At 51.4% G+C, this 20053-nt stretch overlaps 1 protein-coding gene across 3 annotated transcripts; it reads right to left on the bottom strand.

Annotated features, from left to right (window-relative positions):
• Window positions 1-1502: 1502 nt before the first annotated feature.
• IFRD2 (interferon related developmental regulator 2) lies at window positions 1503-13196 on the bottom strand. Of its 3 annotated transcripts, none has more exons than XM_038740759.1 (12): window positions 12979-13196; window positions 6385-6501; window positions 6034-6118; window positions 5393-5517; window positions 4973-5130; window positions 4388-4438; window positions 3910-4079; window positions 3070-3175; window positions 2706-2843; window positions 2347-2475; window positions 2066-2161; window positions 1503-1707 (listed from the first exon to the last, which is right to left on the bottom strand). In XM_038740759.1, exons 1-12 carry the CDS (start codon window positions 13034-13036, stop codon window positions 1627-1629), a joined length of 1314 nt encoding a protein of 437 aa, XP_038596687.1. In that variant the 5' UTR covers window positions 13037-13196; the 3' UTR covers window positions 1503-1626. The 3 variants fall into 3 exon arrangements, with proteins under 3 accessions (XP_038596687.1, XP_038596689.1, XP_038596688.1); XM_038740761.1 differs by having other exon boundaries at window positions 3910-3968; XM_038740760.1 differs by lacking the exon at window positions 4388-4438.
• Window positions 13197-20053: the final 6857 nt, after the last annotated feature.

Here is a 20053-nt window from a genome sequence, read left to right as displayed (position 1 = left end):
CATCATCCCTCCTTGGCCCCAGTGACTCCCCCGACCCCACACTGTCTGCATTGCACAGATACCAGGAGCTCATGGCACTGTCTCAGTAGGCAGCCTCACTTTCCCAAAATAACTACTCTCCTCTTCCCTGACCCAACCTGACTAACCAAGCCTCCTGCTCCAGAGGTTCAAAGTGCCCTACAGCGAGGGAAGACGAGGAGGCCTGCAGAGGCGAGAGGGTCGGCTTTCCTCACGCTTTCCAGGGCCTGCCACGTGGGCTGGGGCTCAGCTTAGCCAGGAGGAACCAAGAAGGGCTGGAGAAATAAGGTAAAATGACGTGGAAGCCACCCTGGCACGCTCCCCCGTGAGGAAGCAAGGGCAGGAATGGAGAGGGGAGGAGGAATACTGATGGCTTAGTGAAACACACCAAAGGAGATAGGACTTGGAGGGATGGGAGAGGGACACCTTTCCCAGTTTCCGGTGGCTCCATCCAAATAGCTCCTGGAAGCGGGAAATGGGGAGAGGGCTGGGGCTTCTGAGCCTCCGCTGAGTTGAGGAGGGGGTGGGGCCCTCTAACATGCCAACGTCTGGCCATGCTTGCCCCCACCGCATTCTGGGAATTAATACAAATATGTGATCTTCCCCAGAACAGCACAGAGCACCCCTGGGCTTAGGAACAAACTCTAGAGAGTTGAATTGCTGTTCCCTCCCCCAAGCTACATGGGAGCTGGCTTAGAGGGAAAAGGGGAGAGGAAAGGAATAGCAAACATCCTCCTCCTAGGCATAAGAGAGAGCGATCACACCTCTGACCTCCTCACTAGGCAACAGTGAGATGAAAGGGGGGGCCTTGACTTCACCTTGTAGTTAAACTGGAATGCTTGGTTTCTAGAGACTCTAGGGAATGACCCACTGCTGGTGGCAGTACCAACTGGGACCGAAGGCAGCAGGGGGTCTGAGTTTTTTTAAAATTACTTCCAAAATTAATCTTATAAAATCAACACAAACATATGTCAGTGTTGGAATTGGGGGAGCTGTGCTACTTGCTGGGAGTCCAGCCTGGCTGTCAGCAACCTCTGCTCCACTCTAGCGGGGCCTTCTCTGAGGTCTATGTGGGCCCTGGAGATGTCCCTGTCATGCCTGCAGAGGGTACATCCAACAGATGGATGGAGAGGGGCAGAAATGGAAATCCAAGACACCCTCTCCTGACATATCCCCACTCCACAGGATGGGGATTGCCAATTCCATCTTTTTCAATACAGACCATATTCACATCCATTTCAACTGGGTGAGGGAGGAACAGGAGGTAACTACTCTGGCATCAAAAAAGTCCACAGCTCTAACAGCACCTTGGCCAGAGAGAAGGGTAGAGGGGAAGGAGAAGTAAAAAGGGGGGGGGGGGGCTAAAACCTCCCTTTAAATCGGGAAGTTCCGGCAATTCTGAGGCAGCCTTTCCATCTTTTCCCATCCCCTCCCCATACCTCTATTTGGTTTTGTTGTTAAAAAAATAAAAATAAAACTGTGGCCCCAGGGAACCAGGCCACATGGCCGATAGTGTTGCAGCATTGTCTTTCCACTAACAGAAAAATAAACAGGGATAGGGAGTGGAACCTTCTCATCCAGTCCCAAGGGGCTGCTGAGGGTCTCCACTCACAAGACATCCGCTCGCTTGTCCCTCACACGGTTGCGTGCTTTTGTCCGGGCTTTGAAGGCAGCAGAGTTGTAGAGGTGCTGGAATGGGAGAAGGGGAAAGAGAGAGGTGCAACTCAGTCTCAGGCCAGGGCAATAGAGAGGAAGGGAGGAGGGAAAACAATGGATGGTTTGGGCCTGCTGTCCCACCTCCGGTCCCCTGGGACAGTACACCAGGGATGTTGGGAGAAACAAGCACCTATCCTCAAGAAATGAGGACAGAGGAGGGTGGGGATTCCACTTAATCCCCAAGCCTCTCCATTCCTGGTAAATCTCAACATTCATCATTGGGCAAACGTCTGGGGCTAGAGGCAAGGATGGGAAAGAGAAAGGAAACCGGCAGTTGGTGGCGGGGGAAGGGGAAAGGTTAGGATAAGAATGAGGAGAGTCATTCTCGCACCTTCTCAAAGCGGGAGATTTTGTTGGCTTTGATGGCAACAGCATCCTGCACCAACACGGGGCCCAGGCTGAAGATGTCACGGAGCAGTCCGTTGTTCTGGGAGAAGCAGGAAAGGGCAGTTGGGCACAACAGAAAATGAACCACAGCCATCGCTAGTCACTGGTTCCAGGATAGAAAGGCATCCCCATCCCACCCCATGCCCCGCTGTGGTGAGCCAACCTCCCTCCACCTCTGCCCCACCACCCGAGGCCCATGCGCACTCTAAAGTGCAAAACTCAAACCTGCAGGTGATGGCTGATCCCGGAGCCCAGGACTTCCCTGAAGGCGGTGTAGGTGCGGCGGCGCGCCCAGCTGCCCACGTACATACACTCCATCCCAAACTTGACTGTCTCCTCATGGCACTCCCCATTCTGTGGAGCCACAGTGAGAAGCAGGACAGTCAGACAGTCCCTAGCGAGGAGGACCCAGGAGTCCCCAGTCTTACTGCAGGCCTCAGGCTGGTTTTGAGGGTCGAGGTAGGGGGAGGCTGATGGGTGGTAGGATCCGAGCTCTAGAGGCCCAAGCAGGTCCCCAGCCCGGAGTCCGAGTGAGGGTAAGGGGTGGAAGAGTCCCCTTCTCTGGGGCTGGAGGGAAGCCCCACCTCGATGAAGCGGAGGACATCACGGATGATGGAGCGCTGCCTACGCCGGTCGGCTTTGGCCCGGTACTTGTTGCTGTCAGTGGCCAGGTCCCGGAGCTTACTGCACAGTGAGTCGGTGTCCTCATACAAGAAATCCTCCTGGGGACAGAGGAGGGCCTCACCTTCTGATCCCCCTCCTCCACCTCCCACCCAACTGCATGGGAAGCAGCCCTGATCATCCCACCCCGGACGCCTATCTGCCAAGGCATTTAGAGATGCCCCAACCTCCTTGGGTCACTCCCACCCCCAGAACCGGACAAGAACCAACCCCTTTCACCCGCCAATCTGGCCCTCACACCCTCACCACACCCTACCCACCCCGTACCTCCAGGTCCCGGCCTAACTCAAACAGGAGAGCTATGGTCTCCCCTGCTACGATGCGCAGGTGCACGTTGTCGCTGGAGAGGAGCTGGGGCAACTGGGCCAGTTGACTGTTGGAGGAAGAGGGAACACAGAATTGGGGAGGGGTCCCCACAAAGAGGTCAGCCTCACCTGGGTATCCCTGGGGGTCCACCCACAAGCAAGGCACCATCTGGGAACAAACCATTCAGGGAGTTCCCAAGGAACTGGTAATCTAGTTCTGATCCTCTCCCTATGCCAACTTTACCCCACTAACCAGTCTAGGGGCGGACTTAGTGTGCCAAGGCTCACACTCACAGGAGCTGTGGGGAAACGGGAGATCAACAGGGCCCTGAGCCTCTAAATTTCAAAGGCTACTCCTATGAGTTGTACTCAGGAAGCCGGGCAGTCCCTAGGAGGAAAGCGGGTAGCCGCCCTCTACGTCAAGTGGAGCTTCCAAAGGCTCCCGAACTGCCCCTACTGAGATACAGCAATCACCATCACTCCTCTGCCAGCTACATGCCCCCAACCTTCCACAGCCCTGAGGAGCTGAGACCCAACTTATTTTCCTCAAAATGAGGGAACCAAACCCACCTGCAAGAGGCACGGAGGTTAACTGAGCAGCCACAGCACAAGCAAGGAGAGCGGGTAGGGAGGAGGAGGAGGGAAAGGGGAGATCAATGGATAGGGGTGGGAGAGGACTGGAAAGGGTGGAGAGAAGGGGAGGGGGGGAGAGGAGAGTGATGGAGAAGGGAGGCTCCAGGCTCCTTAGCTAGCTCTTGCCAACTGCCTCCTATACTGCCTTCCGAACTGGAGGTCTACGTACCTGCGCAGGATTCTTTGGATGTGGGAGCTGGGACAGATGGTAAGGAGGAGGGCCCAGGCCTGGAGGGCACAGCAGTGCAGTGGCTGGAGCAGGGTCAGGGCCACAGTTCCCTCCTCCCCACATGCCCCAGTGAAGGTGGCCTCTAGGCAGGTGAGGCACGAGATGAGGTCCTGTAGGAGGATAGGGGTGCCTGGGGGATCAGGGCAGGGATCCAGGGACAGCTGCCCACTTCCCAAGACCTAGGTTTTGCAGGCCCTGTGGCCTCTGCTGCCTGCAGCAGGTCCCTCTTCCTCTGAAGGAGCAGCGGCTGCAGGACCACACAGTTGGGTGGTCTGGCTCATGTCCCTCTAGGCCCAAAAGGGGAGACCAGGCAAAGCCCCGAAGGGAGGGGGCAGTTGCCTTGGGAACTTCTCAGCAAACCACTAGGCACAGTGAGTGCGGAGGGAGTCATGTATACTAAGGAGCTGTGCTCACTCACCTCTACTTCAACAGCAGCAATGAAACAGCACATCCCAAGGGCTGTGGCACACTGTGGAGAAGAGGGGGTTGGGGAAGGGATTCCCAGAGACATACTCCCCGGGAAGTCCCCGACAGCTCAGGTCCCCAGCCTCCAAGGCCCTGCCTGAGCAATTAGCAATTTTCCACACACCCAGCTCGGGACGCTTCGGCTCCTCTTGACCGCTCCCTTGGCACCCGCCTTAATCGTGAGCCATCGGGAGGGGAAGGGCCAGCCTGCATCTTTGACTTACCCAGGCCCACTGAGGCCAGGGTCACACGGGCTCCCACGGCCTCCCTTTGGGCAGCGACAAATCTACCTTCTTCCAAGCAGTAATCCCCACCAGGGCCTGAGGAATCAGGCTGCAAGGGGATCAGCACTCAGTCACTTTAACAACCTCCCTCCCTTGAGGAGAGAGCATTCCCGCCCTTCTGTGCCCCGAGTCAGGGCCAGATGATGCCACCTGGGGCTTCTGTGGCCCTAAGGCAGTTGGACCCCGAGGCTAGGAGAAAGGAAGGGTGATGTGGGAGGAAGGGGGAGGAGTTTGGGGGAGAGGTCACAACTCACACTATTTCTGGCACCAAGGCTGGCTGAGGGGTCCGTGAGGATGGAGATGAGCAGGGGTCGGAGTCTATGAAAAAGCTCCTCCCCTTCAGGCTCTGAGCCCAACTGAAGGCACAGAAGGGTTAGCACAGAAGCAGCAAGAGACTGTTCTTCTCCTTTACCTGCAGCAAGGGGAAGGAGCCAACCAGGCCACTGTCAAGCTTGAGATCACAAGGCAAGCCACCAGCCTTGAGGAGTCCATTCCCCCACCCTTACATCACCATATGACCCCATCTGTTCTCCCAGCAACCGTTCCTCATTCCAGGGCCCAGCTTTGGGCACCAGACTGAGAATACGGGGGCGGGGGGGGGGGGGGGGGGGGGGGGGGTGGCTGGCCAGGGATGAGATAGACAGATGGACTGAAAGACCAAGACCCAAGCAGACCTTTCTTGAGGCACTTCTCGAGGGAGTCGGCGAGGGTGAGGCACCGGTCCAACAGGAGGTCAGAGAGCACATGAGACAAGAAGGCCAGACGCAGACTCTGCAGGGCCACCTGTCGGGTCGTGGTGCTGGGGGAGAAAAGAGTTTGAGGGCAGCCCCAGGTCTCACCCCCAACCCACCACTTCCACCACCTCCATACCTCTTTCTTTAGCACCTGATTTATTCCAGAGGCGCCTGGAAACCAATCCAGGCCAAAAGACACACACAGGCAGATCCCAGAGGCAAATTTGGGATTAGGACTGGGGCTGGGGGAGAAAACCTCTCACGGCTGAGGTGTTGGGGAAAAGGACCAGCCACGGAGGGAGAGAAATCTGCCTTCTTGGGGTGCTGCCTGGTGGTGTTTTTACACCCAAGAAAAATGCTGGGATACTGCTACCACCCAGCTGGTGCCATCTTCAGACAGGGCAGAGAGAGGACCAACCCAGACACAAATATGCTGGGAGAGAAGGGATCACAGTCTGTGAGTGAAGAAGTCTTTTCTCCCACTGCCTCAGCCTGCAGTGGCCTCCTCAGTCCGATCCAGGACAATCCCACTAAGCTGAGGTGCGGGGAAAGGGGGTGGGAGGCTGAGGGCTGCCCTATACCTCTTGTCAGTCACATTATCAATGCACTCTTTCAGCTTCTCTTCTAGCTCCTCTTGTTGGGCCTGATCATCCACCACATCATTGCCTGCAACCACCAAACAAGCCATGTCACTCCCAGCTAAAGCCCTCCCCCTCTCCAAACCAGGAGAAGGGGCACCAGCAGTGCAGGGCAGAGCAGAACTTCCTCCCCACCAACACAACAAGCAGGCAGCTGGGCCATCAGAGGGTGGCAGAGCCTGGCACCATCTGTCTCTTCTGCCATCTTCGGAAGATAGAGCAAGGGAAAAGGGCGGGAGGTGCATATTCCACTGCTCCCTCCCTCTTCTCCCCCAGCTGTGACCCCTTCCTCACCAGGGCTCTCCTCCACGATGCTGGCTACCTCACTGGTGCTACTGTAGTGACTCAACGCTTCACTGGCCGCCTCATCGTCGCTGGATGGAGAGTCAGGCTGGATGTTGCTCCTAGCTCCTGGGAAAGTCGGGGTGGCAAAGCGGGAGGGTCATCCCTGGGGGCCAGGTAATTTCCCCCTCATTTCCCCCTCCCCCTTTATTCTCTGGATCCAACGCCTAAAACCACCTGGGGGTACTTCTCCATTCAGGGGCCGACTCCCCAACAGACATTTCAAAGTTCCAGAGAGAATTTCCGATCAACTGTGCTTCTAGAGACCTGAAGCAAGGACCCGAAGCTGCACACTCCTACGTTGGCAAGGAGCAGGAACATTGGACTGACCTATGGGCAGCCTGGGGTCTGAGAAGACAAACTGGCCTCTATCCCCTTAATCCCAGGGTCAGTGACCCATGTGGGTTTAGTTTCTCCTGACATCTGAGGAGCTAAGAGGGTGTCACAGACATTCATGCCCACTTTCCTCCTCTCACCCTCATCACTAAGAGGTCATCCGAGGCCCAGAGACCAAGAATCACCTATCTCCACCTCCTTCCCATCCCTCCCCATCTCCTTTCCCACTCCCCTGCATCCTCCCTCCCTCCCCACCCCCACTTCTGCCCTCATCCCAGCCACTCCTCTCCCCTATGTTGAGCCTACTATGGATCGGAGCTCTGTAGTCAGTGATGGGGTGTTCTACGAAGAGGTTAACAAAGGCACTGTGCTTGCCAGGACAAACTGCTGCTGGCAGAGAGACAAGTTCTTCTTGCCAGTAGGCCCAGACTCTTTTCACCTCAGGCCCAGAGAGTCATCATCCCACCTATTTCCTCTCCCAGAATGCCAGGAAGACGAGGTGCAGGACTATTGAGGACTTAGCTCACCAATTGCTCCTTCTCAACAGACAGTGAACAGACTTAGAACAAGAAGGGTAGAAGAAACTGGGGAGCAAGGCTCTGGACAAAAGGAAGTAGAGGGATGTTTCGGGACTTTGAGGGGGAGAAAAATCAGGTACTGTTCCCATTATTAATCTGCCGAGGGCAGAGAACTCCTCACCTTGCCTTTCTCTGCTCTGGGAATCTGTCCCAGACGAAGAGGTACACTCAGGAGCAGTTTTCAGTAATGGCTCCTCCTCCTTCTGAACAGCAGCTCCTAGGTGTCTGGGAGCCACATCGGCTGCCTTCCCTTTAGACTGTGAGCCCACTGTTGGGTAGGGATTGTCTCTATATGTTGCCAATTTGTACTTCCCAAACGCTTAGTACAGTGCTCTGCACACAGTAAGCGCTCAATAAATACGATTGATTGATTGATTGATTCCCAGGATCCATCTTGTTGTTCTAGTGTTAGCATAGGCGCCCTGGTTGTGCCTAGCACAGATTGGACATACCTCACGTAGCCCCAGCCAAACACCGGGCCTGGTTAAGACCAAGTTCCATTTCCAGGGATTAGGGAGGAAGGTGAGCAAGGGCAGGGGAAGAGTGGAAAGGGGGCTGGAGGAAGGGGAGCCTACAGCTCCCCCAGAAAGGAATTCATGCAGACCAGGCAACTCCAAAGGCTGCCAGGACTATTGACTCCAACAGTCCACAAGGCAACTGCCATGCACCAACACACTCATCACACTTGCAGAAAAATCGCCCAGATGCCACAGAAGAGCCATGCCCAGAACTGAAATCTGGGTTCTGACCCAGCCTGTCAGATTGGCAGTAAGTAAGAGAGCTGCCCAACTGGAAGCGCGCCACACCAAGCCAAAACTGGTCCAGAACCTAATTTCCAGGGGTTCTACCATGCAGCACAGTGCCCCTTAGAAATGGAGTTCAGTCCACTTCTGGCTTTGTCCTATTCATTTCTGGTTCGGGGTCCACCCTGCTATGGCCCCCAAAGGGAGAGGCTGTAGGGGGGGGCACCCAAGCCTAGTCCAAAGGGTTTGGCTCCCACAGCCTGTCCTAAACCCATGAGACAGTATTTCTTCAGCCTAAAATGGGAGGGCCATGGAAGTATGGGGGGGTCTGAGTATCTCCAGATTTTGAGATGGGGAGGGGGTGGAGGGAGAGGGAGTCTGCAAGCCAGTTGGACTTGGACCTGCAAGCTACCCCCAAATATTGGACACGAGCCCAGAGAGGCTTCTGAGAAGCAGAGGTCAGTTCTGAGGCTTCAGACAGTCATTAAAGAGCCCCTGAGCTGGAAGAACAGGGATAAAACCACCTGGAAGGGGAACAGGAAATAGCATAGTCTAGTGGAAAGAGCACGGGCCCAGGAGTCAGAGGACCTGGGTTCTAATCCTGGCTCTGCCACTTGTCTGCTGGGTGACCTTGAACGAGTCACAACTTCTCTGTATCTCAGTTCCCTCATCTGAAAAATGGGGAGTCAATACCTGTTCTCCCTCCTACCTACAACATGAGCCCTACGTGGGACAGGGGCTGTCCAACCAGATTGTCTTGTCTCTACCCCACTGCTTAGCAATCCCCATCTTACAGATGAGGAAACTGAGTCACAGAGAAGTTAAATGACTTGTCCAAGGTCACACAGCAGGCAACTGGTGGAGCCGGGATTAGATCCTATGTCCCCTGACTCCCGGGGCTGCATTCTTTCCACTTAGTCACACTGCTTCTCGGTTGTATTATACTCTCCCAAGCACTTAGTACAGTGCTCTGCACACAGTAAGTGCTCAATAAACCCACTGATTGATCTCCATATCCCATCTTGACTACTGTTATCAGCCTCTTCGCTATCTCCTGTCTCTCCCCACTCCAGTCCCCACTTCATTCTGCTGCCCAGATCATTTTTCTAAAAAAAACTGTTCAGTCCACACTCCTCAAGAACCTCTAGCGGTTGCCCACCCACCACCACAGCAAAAAGAAACTCCTTATCATCTGCTTTAAAGCCCTCAATCAGCTCACTCCTTCCTACCTTACCACACTGCTCTCCTACTACAACCCAGCCCACATACTTAGCTACTGTAACACCAACCTACTCACTGTACCTCCATCTCGTCTATAACACTGCCAAGTCCTCGCCCATGTCCTCCCTCTGGCCCGGAACTCCCTCCCCCTTAATATCTGACAGAGCATCACTCTCCACACCTTCAAAACCTTAGTAAAAGCATGTCTCCTCCAAGAGGCCTTCTCCAATTAAGCCCTGATTTCCCCTACTCCCTCTCCCTTCTGCCTTACCCATACATTTGGATCTGTCTCCTTTAAGCACTTGATATTCACCCCACCCTCAGCCCACAGCGCTTTTGTACATATCTGTAATGTATTTTAATGTCTGTCTCCCCTGCTAGATGGTAAAGTCCTTGTGGGCAGGGAAAGTGTTTACCAATTCTGTTGCACTGTCCTCTCCCAAGCCCTTAGTAAAGTATTCTGCACACAGTAAGTGTGTAATAAATACCATTAACTGATCGAGTGATACCATAATCCAATCTGAGCTCCGCCTTGTGCTAACACCACTGGTTCCACACGGCCCCCAAGAGAAGGATGTTCTCAAAATTGAATGTGACCTAAAGGGTTACAGGGTTGAACAAGTGCTTCTCTAGTACTTCAGGATCATGGCTGAAGAGAAGGCAATCATTCCCTGCTCTGCCCCCACTTGAGGGGTATCTGAAGGCCAGCCTGCAGCTCACAGGGCAGCAGACACTGAGAAATAGGAGCCTCCTCGATGGGGAAAGCCTTTAGACCAACCCTGGAAGCAAAACAGATTTTCTCTTGCAGCCTGTGGCACCGATGGGCCGGCCACAGAGTAGAAGGTGCTCGCTGTCTGTAGGATCAGACTCCACTGGAAGCAAGAAGGAAAAAAAAAAAAAGGAACTAAGAGCCTTGCCCTAGAACTACTGATACATCTTGCCTTGGGACTGGAAACCCCCTTGGGAAGCAAAACCCCCTCTCTGTGGGGGAACCATGGCCCTGGCAATCCACCAGGCAGGCAATTGGGGGCTCTGCACATAGCACTCAATAAATACGACTGATCGGTTGATTGACTGAAAAGAGCTGGGGAAAAGGCAAGGAGTCTATGTAGACCTGTCTGCAAGCACCCTAGACTCTTTGGGCCACTTGCCCCACTGACTCGCCAAGTGAGAGGCACTTGACAGGTCGATGCAGATGTGAGGGGTTCCACGCCATGAATCAATCAATCAATTGTATTTATTGAGCGCTTACTGTGTGCAGAGCACTGTACTAAGCGCTTGAGAAGTCCAAGTTGGCAACATATGGAGACAGTCCCTACCCAACAGTGGGCTCACAGTCTAAAAGGGGGAGACAGAGAACAAAACCAAACATACTAACAAAATAAAATAAACAGAATAGATATGCACAAGTAAAATAGAGTAATAAATATGTACCAACATATATACATATCATCAATCGTATTTATTGAGCGCTTACTGTGTGCAGAGCACTGTACTAAGCGCTTGGGAAGTCCAAGTTGGCAACATATGGAGACAGTCCCTACCCAACAGTGGGCTCACAGTCTAAAAGGGGGAGACAGAGAACAAAACCAAACATACTAACAAAATAAAATAAAGAGAATAGATATGTACAAGTAAAATAAATAGAGTAATAAATATGTACCAACATATATACATATCATCAATCGCATTTATTGAGCGCTTACTGTGTGCAGAGCACTGTACTAAGCGCTTGGGAAGTCCAAGTTGGCAACATATAGAGACAGTCCCTACCCAACAGTGGGCTCACAGCCTAAAAGGGGGCGACAGAGAACAAAACCAAACATACTCACAAAATAAAATAAGTAGAATAGATATGTACAAGTAAAATAAACAGAGTAATAAATATGTACCAACATATATACATATCATCAATCGCATTTATTGAGCGCTGTGTGCACAGCACTGTACTAAGCACTTGGGAAGTCCAAGTTGGCAACATATAGAGACAGTCCCTACCCAACAGTGGGCTCACAGTCTAAAAGGGGGAGACAGAGAACAAAACCAAACATAGTAACAAAATAAAATAAAGAGAATAGATATGTACAAGTAAAATAAATAGAGTAATAAATATGTACCAGCATATATACATATGTATATACACCACCCTTGGGAACTTGGGCCCCTAACTTCCTCAGCCTTGGGAATGCCACTATGGCAGTTCTGGAACGCCTGGGGCCTCAGCTCATTTCATAAGCCACCTGGCAGTTATAGATAAGGTTCTGCGTTCCCGCCCCAGAACTTGGCCTCCCCTACTTCAGTTGCTCCACCACCTCCCGGCCCCATAGGTCTCGAGACGGTCCTCCAATGGCCCTCTTGTCCTGCAGCAACCGACGGCTCCATCATCTTCATCATCATCATCATCATCAATCGTATTTCTTGAGCGCTTACTATGTGCAGAGCACTGTATTAAGCGCTTGGGAAGTCCAAATTGGCAACATATAGAGACAGTCCCTACCCAACAGTGGGCTCACAGTCTAAAAGGGGGAGACAGAGAAGAAAACCAAACATCCTAACAAAATAACCTTTCCCTCGACTTTGGCCTCCCTGTCACCGCAAACGGGAGGATTTGGGTTGGGCCCGTAAGGGCCAGGAAAGCAAGCCGGTTTCCCGGGCAGGCCTCCACCTGGGCCGACCAGTTTACCGGCCCGGAGAAGGGGACAAGTTGCCAGCCCCACGCTGCCACCGCCACGACGACACAGTCTTTTAGACTGTGAGTTGGGTAGGGACCGTCTCTAGATGTTGCCAACTTGTCCTTCCCAAGCGCTCAGTCCAGTGCTCTGCACACAGTAAGCGCTCAGTAAATACGATTGATTGATTGATTGACACGCGCTGGGGTGCGGACGGGGAAGGCAGGCCCCGAATTAGCTGGGAGCTGCGGCCTCGCTCTCTGAGGAAACGCCCGGCGATCCGCCTCCCCGGGGTTCTCATCATCATCATCATCATCATCAATCGTTTTTATTGAGCGCTTACTATGTGCAGAGCACTGCACTAAGCGCTTGGGAAGTACAAGTTGGCAACATAATGAGACAGTCCCTACCCAACAGTGGGCTCACAGTCTAGAAGGGGGAGACAGAGAACAAAACCAAACATACTAACAAAATAAAATAAATAGAATAGATACGTACAAGTAAAATAAACAGAGTAATAAATATGTACCAACATACATACATATCAATCGCATTTATTGAGCGCTTACTGTGTGCAGAGCACTGTACTAAGCGCTTGGGAAGTCCAAGTTGGCAACATATAGAGACAGTCCCTACCCAACAGTGGGCTCACAGTCGAAAAGGGGGAGACGGAGAACAAAACCAAACATCCTAACAAAATAAACAGACTCTGCCACATGTCTGCTGTGTGACCTTGGGCAAGTCACTTAACTTCTCTGAGCCTCAGTTACCCCATCTGTAAAACGGGGATTAAGACTGGGATCCCCATGTGGGACAACCTGATCACCTTGTATCCCCCCCAGCGCTTAGAACAGCACATAGTAAGCGCTTAACAAATGCCATCATTATTATTATTATATGTACAAGTAAAATAAATAGAGTAATAAATATGTCCTCCCGACCCTTTTGAAGGAATCCCGCTCCCTCACGCCCCTTCCCCCGCCCCCCACCGCCACTCACCCCCGGCTCGGCGCTGGCCCCTCCGGCCAGGCGCGTGGCCCTTGCGGGCGCGGGGCATGTCTCAGCAGCGGGGTTTCGCCCTCAGACTCGGAGGGGTCCCAAGGCGCTTAGTACAGTGCTCTGCACACAGTAAGCGCTCAATAAATACGATCGATTGATTGATTGACTGGCGGGGCCAGCCCGCGCGGCTCGGAGGGTGGGTTGACAGCCGAGAGCAGCACGCCGCGCCCGCCACCATCTTCGGACGTGGTTCCGCCTTCTCTCCCCTCTTTCTCCTCCTCCCGCCGCCGCCGCCGCAGGGGCCGTCGGGAAACAGAGTCCTGCCTCCCGCCTCCCTCCTCGTCCGAAAAGGAGGCCGCAACTACAACTCCCAGGGTGCTCCGCGACGCGCCGTCCCTTCGTACGTCAGAGAGAGAGGAGCAAAAGGGAGGGGAAGGGGGCGGACGAACGCATTCGGCGGCCGACGGGGGAAGGCCACGCCCACAGTGAAAAGCCGTCCAGGCCTGCGGGGTCTGCTGCGGATGTGTACCTGGGCGGGGGCGCACACTCAATCAATCAATTAATCAATCAATCGTATTTATTGAGCGCTTACTATGTGCAGAGCACTGTACTAAGCGCTTGGGAAGTACAAATTGGCATCACATAGAGACAGTCCCTACCCAACAGTGGGCTCACAGTCTTAAAGGGGGAGACAGAGAACAGAACCAAACATACCAACAAAATAAAATAAGTAGGATAGAAATGTACAAGTAAAATAAATACATAAATAAATAAATAGAGTAATAAATATGTACACTCCATCAGTTTGAATGAGAATGACGATGGTGGGATTTGTTAAGGGCTCACTGTGGGCCAAAGCACTGTTCTAATCAGGTTGTCCCACGTGGGGCTCCCAGTCTTAATCCCCATTTTACGGATGAGGGAACTGAGGCCCAGGGAAGTGACTCGCAAAAGGTCACACAGCAGACGAGGGGCGGAGTCGGAATTAGAACCCACGACCTCTGACTCCCAAGCCCGTGCCCTTTCCCTTAATAATAATAATGGCATTTATTAAGCGCTTACTATGCGCAAAGCACTGTTCTAAGCGCTGGGGAGGTTACAAGGTGATCAGGTTGTCCCATGGGGGGCTCACAATCTTAATCCCCATTTTCCAGATGAGGTAACAGGCACAGAGAAGTTAAGTGACTTGCCCAAAGTCACACAGCTGACAATTGGCGGAGCCGGGATTCGAACCCCTGACCTCTGACTCCAAAGCCCGGGCTCTTTCCACTGAGCCATGCTGTTGCACGACGGGGGGTATATGCCCCAGTCGAAGCCCTCGCTGCACTCCGACCCTTTTTCCTGTACCACGCCACCCCCTCACTGGTATCTTGCTTTGGGGGTGCTAAGCCATCCTTAGAAAATGGCAAATTGGGGCAACCACCTCTGGCCCTGTGATTCGGCAAACGGTTCCTAATGGCCCGACCCCTCACTTTCCCAATACTTCCCAAGCGCTTAGTACAGTGCTCTGCACACAGTAAGTGCTCAATAAATACAATTGATTGATTGATTAATTACAGTGCTCTGCACACAGTAAGCGCTCAATGAATACGATGGATTGATTACAGTGCTCTGCACACAGTAAGCGCTCAATGAATACAACTGACTGAATGAATAAATTGGTGCATGCTGCGAGACTAGTCCCATCTGCCGCACACAAGTCTGAGCAAGTGCCAGAGCCGAATCGTTTTTTTCTAAAACGTCATTATGCTCATGTCTCCCCGTTCCTCATAAACCTCCAGCGGTTGCCCTTTCCTCTCTGCGTCAAACAGAACCTCTGGACGACTGTTTTATGGCACTCAATCAGCTCTCTCCCTCCTGCTAATCCACTCTCTTCTCCCACTACATCCAATTCTCGGGCTTCTTTCCTCTAAAGCCAATCTACTCACTTTGCCTCGTTCTCGTCTGCTGCTTCCCCACCCCTGACCTGCCCCGACATCTTGCGCACACCCTCCCTAACTGGAACTTCCTCCCCTTCATATCCACTCTCCCCGTCTTCAAACCCCAATTAAAATCATATCTCTTCCAGGAAGTCTTCCCTTACTCATCTGTCACCCCCCCCACCCTATTCTCCCTCCCTTCTGCATCACCTATGCCTTCGTCTGTATCCCCCAAGAGCACTTTGATACCCCACCTCCCTTGCACTTATGTACACATCCCTATACTGTATTGCTTCCCCTGCTTGTAATTTATTTTAATGTTTCTCTCCCGCTAGATTGTAAGCTCCTTGAGGGCAGAGATCATGAATACTTATTCTATTGTACTCTCCCGAGCATTTAGTACAGTGTCTGCTCGTGGTAAGCACTCAATACGTTCCACTGATTCTCACCTCTCCACTGTAAGGAGAGTACCACCTAAACATTTGAATGCCCCCTCTGCCCCAGCACTGATGGACATATCTTTATACTCTCACTTCCAATTATCTGTAATTTTAGTGTCCGTCTCCCTCGATAGAAGCTCCTTGAGAGAAGGAATCATGTCTGCTAATTCTATTATACTTTCCCAAGTGCTTTAGTATAGTGCTCTGCGCACAGTAGGCTCTCAATACATGCTGTAGACTGATTGATTGATCGATCAGTCGATCGATCCAGAACCTCAGTGCTTCCTCTCTTCATCCTCTGCCCTTGTTTCCATACAGTCCCCTCTCGCTGCTCCTCACCCTCTGTTACCCAGAAAATTCGAATGCCATTTTCCGTTTCCCTCCTCCATTCCAACGACCATCCAGAGGAATAAAAATCCTCACCTGCAGATTTGTCCCAGGTCCTCCTAAGAAGGCCGGCCATTGGTAGCCCTAGAAAATAAAGAACACACTTTTGCTGACCCCTACCCCTCCCCCCGATCATGTCCATACACAGAATAAAGAACACCCTTTCGCTGACCGCCCCCCTCTTAAGAAAAGCACGCAAGGATAAGTCTGGGAGTCGGAAGGTCGTGGGTTCTAATCCCACTCTGCCACTAGTCTGCTGTGTGAACTTGGGCAGGTCGCTTCACTTCCCTGTGCCTGTTACCTCATCTGTAAAATAGGGATTGAGACTGTGAGCGTCATGTGGGACAGGGACTGATTCCAACCTGATTTGCTTATATCCACCCTAGCGCTTAGTGCAGTGCCTGGTACACGGTAAGCGCTTAACAAATGCCATAATTATCATCTAAATATTTTTCCCTGTCAATTCATCCTCAGAATACTTCTAGCTCCTAGTCACTCGAGAACAATAATAAAAAGAACAATAGTAAGTGTTAAAATATCAAAAATTCATTCAATCGCATTTATTGCACACTTACTGTGTGCAAAGCACTGTACTAAGCGCTTGGAAAGTACAATTCAGTAACAGAGAGAATCCCTACCCAACAACGGGCTCACAATCTAGAAGGGGGGAGACCGACATCCAAAACAAGTCAACAAGCATCAATAGCATCAGTATAAAACCGTAAACCCCCTGTGGGACAACCTGGTCCCCCTGTATCTGCCCCAGCGCTTAGAACGGTGCTTTGCACATAGTAAGTGCTTAACAAATGCCATCATCATCATCTCATATCTATTCTATTTTATTTTGTTAGTATGTCTGGTTTTGTTCTCCGTCTCCCCCTTTTAGACTGTGAGCCCACTGCCGGGTAGGGACTGTCTCTATATGTTGCCAACTTGTACTTCCCAAGCGCTTAGTACAGTGCTCTGCACACAGTAAGCGCTCAATAAATACGATTGAATGAATGAATATTTACCTGTGCCAACAGGGGCCGAACAGCTACCCCATCCTGTACAAAAGTCCCAACGGAAGTGTTTCTACTTTGGTCTATTCCAGGTTGATAATAATAATAAAGATGGTATTTGTTCATTCATTCATTCAATCGCGTTTATTGAGCGCTTACTGTGTGCAGAGCACTGCACTAAGCGCTTGGGAAATAGAGACGGTCCCTACCCAACAACGGGAATGCTTCCTCTGTGCCAAGCACTGTTTTCAGCACTGGGGGAGATACAAGGTCATCAGGTTGTGCCACGTGGGGCTCACATCTTAATCCCCATTTTACAGCTGAGGTCACTGAGGCCCAGAGACGTTAAGTGGTTTGCCCAGTCGGAAGTCCCTTACCTTGGTGGCTGACAGACTCTTCCTCCCAGTGGAGGGAGGGAGGAGGAGGCAACCCACGGATCCTTGAACAAGGTGCCCTGAGGCTCCCCTTGTCTGTACTCTGGGCCATGGGAGGGTACGGTGGCTGAGACGATTTGGCTAGGGATTCCTGTCCTGGCTTGCCTGGGCGACAAAGGCCTGTGGAAACCCGGGAGAGAGAAAGGGAGGGAGAGCCGACAGGAGGTTCTCATCACCTGAGAACAGCCAAGGGGGCCGCCCCGACCAGCGGCCCGTTAGCTCTCCTTCAATCGCATTTACTGAGCGCTTACTGTGCGCAGAGCACTGTACTGAGCGCTCCAGTGAGGACGCGTGTACGAACCTTGCAGGTGGCGCCCCGGAGAGCGTCCTCCCCAAGTGCCCCAGCTAACGGAATGAGGTGATACGCGCCTGGTACTATTCATCCATCCATCCGTCCGTTCATTCATTCAATCGTATTGACTGAGCGCTTGCTGGGGGCAGAGCACTGTACTAGGCGCTTGGGAAGGACAAGTCGGCAACGTATGGAGACGGTACTAGGACGGAGCTCTGCGGGCCCCCTCCCCCTGCCCTGCCTCTTTTGTCCACAGAACGGTTGAGGAGATCAGCAGCAGCGATGGAAAAGGGGAGGGGGCACACCTTCGGGATCAGAAATGACACAAGAACAATTTCAAAGAAATATATGTATATTTTTATTAAAGCTAATGCATAGCTTCCAGCATTCCTCACTGCAAGTCATCCTGGTTAACGTCCCATTAAGAGCTCATATTTAAAGTCATCCAACGGCCTATTCAACTTGTTTGGCCACAGCCACCTGCATCAGAAGCCAAGGGATGCTCCTGTTTCATCGTGGCAGCCATTGTTTTGTACAGAGAACAAATACAAGTATTCCCTGAACATCTCTAGCTCAATATGATGGTATCCCTCAATCATCATAAATCAAAAATGTTCAGCATATGACAGTGAAGTACCTACTAGTGGGAAAACCAGGGAGGCTGCTAATTTGGGTACCAGTAATTGATGTTTTCCGACTCCATCACTTCACCAAGCTTCATGATCATCTTTGGGAAATTATATGTATATATATGTATATGTATGTATATATATATATATATATGTGTGTGTGTATATGTATATATATGTATATATACATATATACATATATATGTATATATGTTTGTACATATTTATTACTCTATTTATTTATGTATTTATTTTATTTGTACATATCTATTCTATTTATTTTATTTTGTTAGTATGTTTGGTTTTGTTCTCTGTCTCCCCCTTTTAGACTGTAAGCCCACTGTTGGGTAGGGACTGTCTCTATATGTTGCCAATTTGTACTTCCCAAGCGCTTAGTACAGTGCTCTGCACATAGTAAGCGCTCAATAAATACGATTGATGATGATATAGTTGTCGTCCATACTCAAAGAAGCCGGACCCTTGGCCCAAGGGAAAGAACCCTGCTCTGGGAATCAGGAGACCTGGATTCTAGTTCTGGCTCTGCCTGTTGGGGTTTTGCCACCAGTAGTAGAGGTTTCTGACTAAAGAACCTGAGCTGGACAAGCCCAAAATCAATTCTGAAAAATAGCTGGCCATTATGGGTGGTGAAGACATCAGCAGATACCCAAGCCAGGTCATGGTGCTACGGCACAGCATTGGCATTACGCTGCAGACACTTTAGTGAAGATGGTATTTGTTAAGCGCTTACAGTTGTGTCAAACACTGGAGTACCACACCTATGCCCACACAAAAGCTGCTTTTTGTTGTTGTACCCTGTTGCTGTTTGGCTGTTGTCTCCCAGCTTTCAAGGGAGACGTCACATTGCCTGAGATTTAACTTTACTGCTTCCTTGGAATGTTTCCTCCAGTATCTTACATTTTTTGAAATTATTTAAACCTTTTATAGTGTATGTAGATAATGCCTTTGATCTGGGGAAAAAGCTTCCCTGGAACATCACCACTCCCTGCCTTCCTATATTCATTAATTCCTAAGGGAGAAAATGAGTTGGCTTGACCCCTTTCACTTTGTCATATTTTTCAAGAGCATAAATACACTGGGCCTTGGTTTCCTCATCTGTAAAATGGGGATAAGATAGATTTGTGAGCCCCACGTGGAGCTGGGACTGTGTCTGAACTCATAACCTTTTATCTACCCCAGCTCTTGGCACCTAGTAAGCGCTTAGTATGTGCCATAATTGTTATCATTATTATTATAACCACAATTAAGTGAGGAATAGCTGTACAGACTGAAGCGTAGCTTAGCCAACTAAAACCACAGCAATGCCCTCAGCTCCCAACCCCATTCTGGGGTGGAGAGAGAGGGAAGGTTGCAAGGTGGGTCAAGGGCGACTACCCCCAAAGAACAGGTGTTGGCCCTCGCCCCAGGGTCTCTCGGCAAGTCAATGTGGCTCATGCGATTGAAGCTCCTAAGTGGAAATAAAAAGAGAAGTCCGGGGGCCCCATATTCTGGCCAGGGCGGCTACTTGGTGAGGGAGCAGAACCCACTGGCTCTTTACTTAAAATCGCCCAGTGTTCAAGAAGCACCTATGTGCATGAGTAGCTACTGACGCCCAAGGGAACAGACAGAAGGGCAATCCAGAGTTCAGGGGGAGGGGTTGGGGGGGTGTCACTCTCCCTCAGGACCAGTGAGTGACAAGTACAATCGTCTCTCCCTTCTGGGCTGGCTGCGCCTTTTTTTTCCCCTGAGAAATGAATAGGAAGGTCTGGAACCTCTCAAAGGGAAAGTCAAAAGATGCTCAGTGTTAACAAAACAGCAGGAAAGGCAACATCTAGCATAGGAGATGCTTCAGGTGGTTGTGGGGGTGGGGGGAGGATGTTTGGTTTGTTTGTAAAGAGTAGCCCTAACACCCACCTCCAAACAGATGTCCAGAGCTCCCCAGACCCCATCTGTGGAACTAACATCCCCTCTTCTGA

This window comes from Tachyglossus aculeatus, chromosome X1 (assembly GCF_015852505.1).
Source record: "Tachyglossus aculeatus isolate mTacAcu1 chromosome X1, mTacAcu1.pri, whole genome shotgun sequence".
NCBI classification, from domain to species: domain Eukaryota; kingdom Metazoa; phylum Chordata; class Mammalia; order Monotremata; family Tachyglossidae; genus Tachyglossus; species Tachyglossus aculeatus.
The sequence above is the reverse complement of the archived record's forward strand: the minus strand, read 5'-3'. Positions and strand labels throughout refer to the sequence as shown.